An 11,454-nucleotide genomic window follows, 5' to 3' on the forward strand; every position below is an offset into this window, starting at 1 on the left:
GAGTTGTAAAACATTTTGAGGAACTCCTCTAAAAGCTTTAGTACAAGAAGCCCATAGAGAAGAATAAAACTGAATCAAATCCCATAACATCTCTTCCGTTTTCCCTTTATTCTCAAAGATCCTATTGTTTCTCTCTTGCCACACCATCCAAATCAAAGTAAGGCAAGCAATTTGCCAAAGTGTCTTGCCTTTTAATGAGTTCCCCAAGCCTTTAAAAGTAATAACCAACATGTCCTCAAGACTCCTTGGAGGGACCCAAACCAACCCTGCTAGATTGAACAACCTGTGCCAGAGTCCAATGGTAACGGAACAATGAAGAAAAAGGTGGTCAATCGACTCTCTATTTCCTTTGCAAAGAATGCACCATTGAGGACAGAGGGCTTTGTAGGGTCTTCTCAATTGCAACTTGTCATTGGTGCTTACCTTCCCATGTGCTACTAACCAAGCGAGGGCCTTAACCTTTGAAGGGACTTTTGAACTCCACAAGAACTTGGCTGGAAGGAACAATATAGGATTTGAGATTTTTTACAAGGCCAAGAAAAAAGATTTCACTGAAAACAATCTTGACGAAGACAAAGACCACGCTCTTGAATCTGATGAAGAAAGAGAGAAAAGCACAAAACTAAGGGAGGACATTAATCTCTGAAGAACAATTTCTAAATCCGTAAGATTGCGGCGAAATTTAAATTCCAAGACAGTGGAAAGGAATTGCCAAGGACATTTGAGACAGTGAGGTTTTTCACAGAAATAACTCTGTAAAGATCGGCAAATTGAGAACACAAAGTTTGGTTACCCCACCAAAGATCTTCCCAGAAACGAATTCTCTCCCCATTGCCCACCACTAAGCGGACAAAAGGGGAAAACTCCTGGAAAACTTGAGCAATAGCCTTCCAAGGTCATCTGTGTGACCATCTAACCACCATGTTGGCGTCTCATCCATTAGGATGTGTCCCATATATACTCGCAATAACCTTATGCCAAAGACCACTCCTTTCTCTAGGGAACCGCCAAAGCCATTTCCCTAAGAGAGCAATATTTCTCATAGAAGTCTTCCCAAAGCCCAAACCTCCCAACTCCTTTGGTCTACTAACAACCTCCCATCTGATAAGATGATCTTTCTTCCCTTCCCCCGCCCTAGACCAAAGAAAATCCCTTTGCATCTTCTCAATCTTTGAAGTTATAGATACTGGGATTTTAAAGAGGGAGAGGAAGTAGCTAGGGATGTGAGACAGACAAGACTGAATTAAAGTAATCCTCCCTCTCAAAGACAAAAGGTCATTTTTCCAACCATCCAGCCTTCTCGAAATTCTCTCAACCACCAGATCTCAAAAGCCTATTATCTTTGGGTTTCCTCCCAATGGAAGGCCTAAATAAGACAAAGGGCACTCTGACAATCTGCAATCCAAAACCAGATACTTGCCCAAAAACCAAAAGGATAATCTTGAGGTTTTGGAGATGTTCCATAGAGGCTTTAGAGAAAAAGATGGTGTCATCAGCAAACTGTAACAAAGACACTCTAGTCCTATCCCTCCCCACAAAGAAACCCTCACTTATCCCAGTTTCCTCTGCTCTGATCATCAACCTACTTAGAACATCTGCCACTAGAGTAAAAAGGAAAGGAGAAAGGGGGTCTCCTTGTCTCAAACCTCTAGAGGCCTTAACCCAACCCTTTGCATTCCCATTAACTAGGATTGCAAAACTTGATGAAGACAAACAGCCCCTTATCCAAGATCTCCATTTCTGGCTGAATCCCTTCCTTTGTAGCACATGTTCCTTTTGAATGAGAAGATAATACCTGATGTTCCTGAAGCCTAGTTATTGTGGTTGACCTTGGCTGTCAATATGTGCAATTATGTAACTCATCGCCACACTGTCGTTCAGTGATGTCTTCAAAGTAATAGTTGTAATTGAGAGAATGCAATGATTTTTTGGAAAACAAACCGTTGGTGGCTTAGCATTCCTTTAGACAACATGCAATACTAAGTATCTAGGCCAAAATACCGGGACTGTCTTGATAAAATTTCTTATTCATTCGACAGCCTGCTAGAATTCATCCGTCCATTAGTACTATATTCCAACAGTCAGATTGGTTTTGAACCTAATTTTGGCATCAATGGAAGATTTGATGAAACTTCTTGGTTCTCATGTTACATCAAATATAACTGCTTGAGAAGTAGATCCATTGTGTTGCTTCATTCTTATGTAATGTTGTAAGAATGTTAATGGTGAATTTCTTTTAGTTTTTTTTTTTTTTTTAGAAAAAAAGAAAAAAGATCCACTTGAATTTCTTTACTATCTCTTGAATCATTTTTTAAATTCTAACCAGGTTCCCTGTTTGTCTATATTCAGAGTGGTGCGAAGGACAGGTTACAGAGTACTTGGTTGCAACATTTGGTGATTATTTTATGGATGTGAAGATGTAAGTCCTCTCTCAGATCTGGATAACCCTATTCTTTAGCTTTAACCTATATTACATGAACTAAAGCATGATTTTTTGGTATGGGGATCTATCATTCTTTAAGCCCCTGACAAGGCTAAATAATCTAAGGGTTGGGTTTTATTATTTAACATTCAGTGCAATAAATTGTATATTGCAGTTCCAATATGGGTAATTACATGAAGGCATAAGATAATTGAAACAAAAATAGAATTATCAAAGTGTCTGAAGGAACCCATGGTGCTACGGATTAGGTTCTCATCCTTGTTGAACTGGCCTGCTCAACAACAGGTGTTTTAGATAGATTTTACTATCCATGTAATGTAGGTTTTAGCTTAGCATGTTCTGCCATGCTTTCATCCCGTTTTTTGGACAAGTCAAAATGAAAAATAGACTAATATATTGTCAGTATTATCTTTTATAATTATGAAAATGAAGTTTTCTGATTAATTATATTGAAGTTATGGAGCACAAAGGGTTAAGTCTTGTGCATTATAATGTCTATCCTTATTAAGCTGTGAACACAACAAGATAGCATTGCACTTGCATAATATGGTTACTAGATTGCGATAAAAACAATAACTTCTTTAGCAACATGGTGAGAAAAATATTGAGTTAGCTGGGCCACAATATTTGATGGTTGCATGATTGAGGCTATAAAATTTACCAAATTATATCTTCTAGCTGTTTGTCCATACTCATTTTTCCAGCTGAGAGAGAGAAATGTAGAAGTGGAAACCTATTCCTAGTGGTAAATAAAAAAATGAATGATGTATGTTAGAGGGGAAAAATTAGGATATTATGGGATTGGTTAGAGGAGAGGGGTCATTGGAATCTCTGTTTTTCTAGAAATCTTAATGATTAGGAGCTTAATGATATTGAACAATTTTTTGCTAGATTGCAAGGAAAGATAGTTAACGGAGAGGAGGATAAATCAATGTGGAATGAAACCTTCTCAGTGAAGTCTCTTTATGCTGCCTTAGAGTTGGAGAGTTCAACTTCTTTTCTAGCAGGGGTCGTTTGGAATCCATAGGGTTCATCTAAAGTAAGTTTCTTTGTGTGGGAAGCTTGTTGGAAAAAGGTTTTGACTCTAGATTTGCTTCAAGAAAGAAGGTGAATGCTAGTTAATAGATGCTTTCTATGTAAAACGGAAGAGGACTCAATTGATTATATTCTCTTTCATTGTCCAAGGCAAGGATTCTTTGGCAATTGTTTTCTTCATGTGGTGTTTCTTGGGTTCTGCCAGCCACAGTGAGAGACTCTGTTAAGGTGACATGGATCCTTCATCAAAAAAAGCATAAGAAGGTTTTAAGAGTTGCTCCTTTATGCATCTTTTAGAATATTTGGAAAAAGAGAAATCAAAAGTCGTATAAGAGTGAGGAGTAGTCTATCAAGATTATGAAGAGCATTTTCCTTAGTAATCTTTCATTTGAGGGTAAAGTTGTACATGGGTAATGAATATCTCTAATTGAATTTGTTGATTAGTTGGTTTAGTGTTGTCAAAAGGTAAAAGGTGTTGTCAAGGCTATAGAACTCGTTTTAACCTAAGGCGGAAGGTGAAAAACAAGGCAATAGCTTAGGTATAGTAAGTAGTTAAAAAATATACATGTATTTACATATTAGATGGCTATCCAATATAAGTATTGTCCTCAACAATCAACATCATTAATTTTTTATCCCTCATTGTGTCTTATAAAATTAAAAAAAAAAAAATAGTAATAATTATTCAAAGTGTTAAATATTTTACTCCGCATCATAAAAAACATTATGATGTGTAAAGAAATTCTCCCTATCTAAATGCATATTTTAATTTTCCAGGCATCTAAAAAACAAAATAAGAGAATAAACATCTTAAAGAAGCTTTGGGCGTCATCATCATAGTGATCATTAAAATTAAAATTGTCATCATTTCCATCAAGACTAGATTGATGGTTCTCCATCTTATTATCACTATGATCCATAATATAATATTTCATCTTATACTTTATTTAATTTGATGTTAGATTAAATCAAATTATAATCTAAGAGTGTTTAATCTTGATCCATCTATGCCTTATGTCTTATCCTAAGACAACCGCCTTGGCATCAACTCTTTGAAGCAGCCTTGCCTGAGTCTTCAAGAGGCAACTTTTGTCTGTCCTTGGCCTAGTGGCCTAGGCTACCCGATCACCTTTGATAACACTAAGTTGGGTTTTTGGTAAGGGAGGGAATTGTTTTTTGTAATCCCACCTTAGTTGTTCCTCAACTCTTTTGCATTGTTCTCTTTGGCACTCTTTGTATATTTCCTATGTACCTCGATGCACTATTTCTTTGGCATGTGTTTATAATATTACATCATTACCTATCAAGAAAAAAAAAATGATATTAGAAAGAGTGTACACATTAGGTTATTGTGTACATTGAGTGCAACAACACCCCCCACCAACCCCACCCACCCCACCAAAACCCCCTCTGTTTTTTCCTTTTTTTGTTGGCTCTTTTTAATATATCTTTTTGTTTGCCTATTAAAAAAAATATATATATATTAGGTTGATAACCTAATGATGGTTAAGTTTTAGAATGTATAGTGAGATGCAAAATCTCCTTGACATAAGTTTTCCCCTATTGAAGTGTTCCTGACACCCAAACAAATCAAGCTAGTGGAGAGAAGGTTTTGTAGGGTGCAAAGGAAGATGTTCAATTTGCAAAAAGATGGCCAAGGAGAAATTAGGTTTTCCATTATTAGAGAGAAGTTTATGGTTTGAGCAAGATGAAGTCAGTGAAATCATCAGCCAACTGAATCCAATTTCTGCACTGGACAAAGAAATGGATTTTGAAAAAATCAATCAGGGATGATTCCAGAACTCAATTGGTTGAGATAAATGGAAATCAGAATGGAGATTGATTAGGATCATAGAATTTGTGGGGAATAGAAAGACATTGCACCTGTTAATTTGGAAGGTGAGGAATTGCAGCAGACGGTTGATGTTGGTTTCTTGATTGCATTGGCCTCTCCTCTCAAGGAATTGTGAAGAATTTTGTAATGGGTTACTGAAAGTGCTCAGAGAAGCGGCTAGGGCAGGTGGGACACCTGACACTTGACAGGATGCAGCAACTTTCACCCGGCAACAGGCACCAGGAGCGTGCCTCTCAGGCACATGAAAGGACACCCAAATTCTTGTGCAGCTTTTTTTATTGGGCATGTTATTTGTGTAGGTTGTTCTGCAGAAAACCTTAGTTATTTTTCTAATGAAAAACAAATGCCAGCTATGTTGCACTGGTGCACTCCATAGTAATTTCTCAAATAAAGGACCTAAACCTAGGCCTCTCATCCCTTTCTTCTCTCTCCCTGTCTTTCAAGAAACCGTAACCTCCTTTTGATCTCTTTGCTCCCCTCACCTCCCAGCTCACACTCTCATGGAAAAGAGGATGCATTTTGCTATGTAAAGATGTCCGATATCTTCTTCAAGGGAATGTGGTATTTTCTGTTTGTAGATAGATAGGTAGATACATAGAGGGAGGGAGGGAGAGAGAGAGAGAGAGAGAGAGAGAGAGAGAATAACTATGATGCTTGATCTATTTTAATAATTTTTTAACAATGTTTTTAAGGAGGAGGAAAGGGTGGTGTTAGATGCAAAGTTATGAGGGTGAGCAGCATATTATACAAATACATTGTAGGGGGCACCATCACTTTCTAGAAGCATAATTTCAAGTTTACAAGAAGTTCATGCTCCATAATAAGTTTGCTGAATCCAGCCTGTTGATCTACTTTTCTGTGTCTCATTTTCATATTTAAGTTAAAAACATCTCTTATTTACTCTAAATCTTTTGTGACAAAGGTACATTGAAGAAAGATCATTTAGGAGATTTGTTGAAGCTTGCCTGGAAGAAACTGTGGTTGTTTATGTTGATCACCTCCTGACACAGGTTTTTGTTGAAAAGAATTTATAGTTTCCCATTTGTTGGATATATTTTTGTATGTATCCTCCTGTAATATCTTTTGTTTCCTTGCATGAATGGCTTAATGATGCTTGTGATTGCAGAGAAACTATATAAAGGAAGAAACCATTGAACGGATGAGGCTAGATGAAGAGGTTATCTTGGATTTCTTTAGGGAGTACATAAGTGTCTCCGTAAGTGCCACCACCTTGACTTAAGTTTACTAGAAATACAGTTACCTCAATATTTTTTCTAGTGTAATTTTCTTGATCTATTCATCTGCAATGCTTCTTACTTCCTCCACATTTCCTTGACTTATGTGTTACAGAAAGTTGAAAACAGAGTCAGGATACTGAGTGACTTGAGAGAGCTTGCTTCTGCAGAGAGCCTGGATACTTTCACACTCATCTACACAAACATTCTTGAACATCAACCCGATTGTCCAGTAAGTGCTATTAAAAATAGTGTTCATGGTAGTGACCATTTTTCTTTTTGTGGTTCTGAGTATCAAACTCCAAATAACCTAATAGCCTCTAGCTATTTTCATATCGAAGAAAATAATATTTAATATTGGCACTTTGTCACCATCCCAGTAATTTGTATTCTGTTCATTTTATTTTGTTTCCAATTAACTGTCGATGTATTAGAATTTTCTTGGAATTCCTGAATTCCTATGCTCAGAATGTTTCTGTTAAGAATCTCAAGCATCTTTACTTTCTTTGGTTTGCAGTCTGAGGTGGTTGAGAAACTAGTTGGACTGCGAGAAGGCATACCACGGAAGGATGCAAAGGAGGTAAATTCAACCTTAGAATTAGTTTCTCTTACATCAAACCCAAAATTATTTACTTTGGAACCTTAAGAGGATGTAAATCCCATGAAATAGCATTCTGTTGGAAGTGTAATATTCAGGGATGAGACACTAAAATCATAAAATATGACAATTTCACTAGTGTTAAGAAGTACAAATAGGCTTTCTATCATTTGTAGGAAGTACCCTGAAATTTAGTGATTGGGTCTGCAACCATAAAGCGTAATTGGGAAACTTTTATCACTTCTAAAATTCAAGTTTCAAAGTATGAAGCATCATCAGTTTCAGTTTCAACACATGAATATGATATTGATTTAGAGGGAAGGGGCTCATCTGCTTCAAATTTGATATCAATACATGTCTTTCTCAAACAGGTTGTCCAAGAGTGCAAAGAAATCTACGAAAATTCCCTTGTTGGCGGTAACCCCCCAAAGGCAGGTTTTGTTTTCCCAAAGGTGAAGTGCCTTACAGCTTCCAAAGGATCGTTATGGCGGAAGCTGACTTGAGAGCTCCCTCCCTAGTATCAATGCTTTCATTTTGATCATAGACAACAAAGTAGTGCATTACACAAGCCTGTAGCCACCCCTGATGGAAAAGTTGCAGTTGTATTTCTTTTTGCAAACCAAGAGTATACTTTTCTTCAGTGTTTTACGACTCTCTACATTGTTGATTTTGCATTCCATTCATTGTAGATATTGAATTTCAGTGTTGTTCAAACTGGGTTTGTTCTATTTGGTGTCTCTTGTATTTGAACTGCTGATTCCTTGGAAGCCATGTTGGAATTGAGTGTTACTTTCTTGCAAAATCTAATGGATGTATTAGTCCTCTTATGGATTATGTGTTTGAAGTTTGTGTTGTTTCAGATACCTCAAATCCTGGCTCCGTAAATGCCATTGGTTTATTTCCTTTTCAGTAAATCCTGTTTCTAGAAGCCAAGTCATTTGGAAAAGCTTCTGATATAGACTAGTAAAAGTTGTTCATCCTAACACTAGATTTATCATTTACTAGGAAAAGCAAAAAAATGAGTAGATTGTATGGTTTACATGCAGATATGAGGGATGAAGTAGAATAGATTTGAATGTGCATGCTTCCTAGCAACCAAGCATTTCAGTTCAAATCCTCATCCAGTTGTGCCCCCTAACATGGATGATATGCCTTCTCATGACATCCTTACTCCTGTGGGACTTGCTTCTTCAAATCTGGCTTTGTAGGGCCATTCTTCTTGTTTTATTTGTCTATAATGGACCAGCTCCTAACATTTGACTCCTCTCTCTTGTCTTGTGTGTGACCCTTGTTCCATTCTCTTGTGATTGATAATCATCTCTACTTTCAAATTTTCCTTCTTCATTATCCTTCCTTCTTCATGCCACTCACATAAAAGTTCTCCAACTTCATTTTTAGACATCTCGTGGTTTTTGAACTAGGGTGGATTATGGAACAAATATTTTCAGAGATCTGTCTCACTTACTAAGAAATATAAGGAAGTTATAAATAGATTTGGATTTTTTTTTCCCTTTTTATTCAACATGGGTAGAGTTACTAAATCTTCTTTTATTCAGGACTATTTGCAAGGGAAGATGATTGAGATGGGTAAACGGAGGGGCAACCTTTACATTCTGGATCCAGCCAACCTTTTTCCTATCTCAGGTGTTTGTTATAATGTCTCTAAGAAAGAACATGAAGTTTGGCATTCTCATTTAGGACATCCCTCTTATGTTAGGCTTAATATTTTGAAAAATGTACTGCATTTTAAACAACTAGTTAATGAAACACCTCATTGTTCAATTTGTCATTTAGCAAAGCAGAAACGTTTACCATTTCCTAATTCTAATTTTGTGTCAATTTCTGCTGTTGAATTGTTGCATTTGGATACTTGGGGTGCTTTCCATTTACCAACCCATGATGGGTTCCATTATTTCCTTACCATTGTGGATGATTTTACTTATTTTACTTGGGTGTATTTGTTGAAAGTTAAGTTTGATGTTGCTATCGTTTTTCCTGCATTTTATAATCTTGTCCACACATAATATGGTGTTAAAATCAAATCAGTTCGTAATGATAATGAACCTGAATTAGCTTTCACAAATTTCTTTCACCCAAGCTGTGGAAATTCCAGAGTGGCAACAAGCTATGCAGGCAGAACTCCAATCTCTTAAGGCGAATGGTACATGGTCCTTAACCACCCTTCTTCCTAGTAAACGAGTTATGGGATGTAAATAGGTTTACAAATTAAAATTTCGAGTTGATGGTACACTTGAGCGTCACAAAGTACGCTTAGTTGCAAAAGGATATACCCAACAAGAAGGTGTGGATTATGTTAGATACATTTTCCCCAGTGGCTAAATTGCTAAAGGTTAAACCTTTGTTGGCTTTAGCAGCTATTCATGGGTGACATCTCATCAAATTGGATGTTAACAACACTTTTCTTCCGGGTGATTTAACCGAAGAGGTTTACAGGTGCTTAACTACCAAAGTTACTGCTCAACTACCAAAGAACAAGGAGAAACACCTAGAAAAAAAATAAGAAAACAAAGGGCTGCCTGAATAAGCTTTCAACCATCGTCGCTCCTCTATACATCCTTCTTTTTTGGGGTCATTGCTGGGGCTCTGCAGAGGGGGCAGACATTCTTCACCAGCACCCACTTCTTCAAGCAATCTGCATGGTACTCATGCCCACAATCAAGATATCCAATCTTCTCTTCATTCTCATACTCCTCCTGGCATATAATGCAAGAATCATTTTCCTCATCCATACTTGCACCCTCTTCCAGATTCAGACAAGTTGAAGATATATAAGTTCTAGTTTTTAGACAATTTGTAATGGATTCCTCTGAAAGCCCTGTGCTTACTTCCCCTACTTGATAAGATGCTGAAAGATCTAGTATGGCAACTTCTTCTTCTGGGAGCGTTCTCAAGTATGGCAGATTACCATGTCTCGATGTTGCCTCAGGTGCGACTCCCCCTCGATGAGATCGGTCTATTCTAATGCCAGTAGGTGGAACAGGTCCTGGATGCCTGTGCCCTGCCTCTACACCGACCTGAGGAGTCACAGGACTACGTGAACTAATCGTGACAAGTCTATACGAAGATGCCACTACTTGAGGGTGGAAATGTCTTCTTGCTCCTTGCATAGGTGGTGGTGGTGGTGGTGGATAATGAAGATTATGGTGCCGGTGAAGGACAGGAGGTTGAAGGTAATCTGTGGAACTTCTGGCACTAGATGTATCATGATATCCCTGTATACCCACATTCCCAGCCTCTGTAGAACCTCCACTGATGTTGCTCCCATGCAAATAAGGTAAAGCAGGTCCATGATTCCAGGCCAAAGGTCCCCCACCACTACCATTATTGCCTGATTGTTGGTCAACCCAGGGATTGCCAGAAGGCTGAAAAGGATGGCCAATATAGTTTCCTTGCACCAAATGGTAATGATTATGTGCCAGAACAGAATCCAGCACAACAGCACCTGATCTGTTCCTCACACTTCTGTGAGATCCTACTTCCATGATTGAAGGAGCATTATTCCCTCTGTACTGCGGCTGGGCAAAGGCAAAAGATGCAGAATCCATCACGGGAACCCCGAATTCAAGATGCCTTGTAATGAAAGGGGGAGCCGAAGAACTAGAGCTTGCAAAGCCGTTAAAATACTGAAAATTCCCCAGGATGCCTTGAGAATTCTTTCGATCATATGTAGAAACTCCAATGACTCCGTGATTGCTGGAAGATGGCAGCTGACCAGATGGTCCATGATTCATAGAAACAGGGAACCCTCTGTATCCAGATGAAGGGGTCGAGTAAGGATCATAAATGTTGGATGGAGGAGCAACAGCTATATCAAGACTGGGGAGTGGATGATGAAGGCGAATCCCATAGAACATAGCAGAGGCATCATAATGCTGAGGTAAATGAGGCGCATCAAAATGACTTGAATTCTCTGGAGCTGAAAACATGGTGTTCATAACTACTAACACTAAACATTTGGTAATCTTCTATTTATAGCAACTAACACTTGAGAAAATAGAAACACTTACGAAAATAGAAACTTCTAATTCTAATATATTTCTACCGTTTAAAACTTTACATCTCAGAAATAGAAAGAAAAAAATATTCTCTTTTCACTTTTTAGAAACCAAATCTTATTATTATTATTATTGAAAAATCAAAATTCAAATTTTTATTTATGAAATGTGATTTCTACAAATTATTAAAAAGAATATTCTAATCCAATTCATTAAGAAAATGATTTTTACAACTTCAATTCAAAAAAATCCCACCTCATTTTTATTAAAAC

General features: G+C 37.5%; 2 protein-coding genes across 3 annotated transcripts in view; one reads left to right on the forward strand and one right to left on the reverse strand.

The window, feature by feature from the left end:
- The window catches only part of LOC117911176 (exocyst complex component SEC6), a 43,683-nt gene extending 35,683 nt beyond the window's left edge, over positions 1 to 8,000 (forward strand). Inside the window, exons 21-26 of one of the 2 annotated variants that reach the window (XM_034825416.1) lie at positions 2,362 to 2,419; positions 6,256 to 6,343; positions 6,460 to 6,549; positions 6,684 to 6,800; positions 7,086 to 7,148; positions 7,538 to 8,000. In XM_034825416.1, coding sequence (XP_034681307.1) covers positions 2,362 to 2,419; positions 6,256 to 6,343; positions 6,460 to 6,549; positions 6,684 to 6,800; positions 7,086 to 7,148; positions 7,538 to 7,669 — 548 coding nt within the window. In that variant the 3' untranslated portion in view covers positions 7,670 to 8,000. Of the gene's footprint in view, positions 1 to 2,353; positions 2,420 to 6,255; positions 6,344 to 6,459; positions 6,550 to 6,683; positions 6,801 to 7,085; positions 7,149 to 7,537 lie in introns of both variants that reach the window. The other variant, XM_034825415.1, reaches the window with a different exon arrangement.
- A 1,733-nt stretch (positions 8,001 to 9,733) lies between these two features.
- LOC117910936 (probable E3 ubiquitin-protein ligase ZFP1) lies at positions 9,734 to 11,122 on the reverse strand. Its single transcript, XM_034825116.1, has one exon. It carries the CDS (start codon positions 11,120 to 11,122, stop codon positions 9,734 to 9,736), a length of 1,389 nt encoding a protein of 462 aa, XP_034681007.1.
- Positions 11,123 to 11,454: the final 332 nt, after the last annotated feature.

The sequence above is a fragment of the Vitis riparia genome, chromosome 3 (assembly GCF_004353265.1).
Source record: "Vitis riparia cultivar Riparia Gloire de Montpellier isolate 1030 chromosome 3, EGFV_Vit.rip_1.0, whole genome shotgun sequence".
NCBI classification, from domain to species: domain Eukaryota; kingdom Viridiplantae; phylum Streptophyta; class Magnoliopsida; order Vitales; family Vitaceae; genus Vitis; species Vitis riparia.

Coding starts and splice junctions, on each gene's coding strand:
- LOC117910936 (XM_034825116.1), bottom strand. CDS start 11,122: ATGAACACCATGTTTTCAGCTCCAGAGAATTCAAGTCATTTTGATGCG.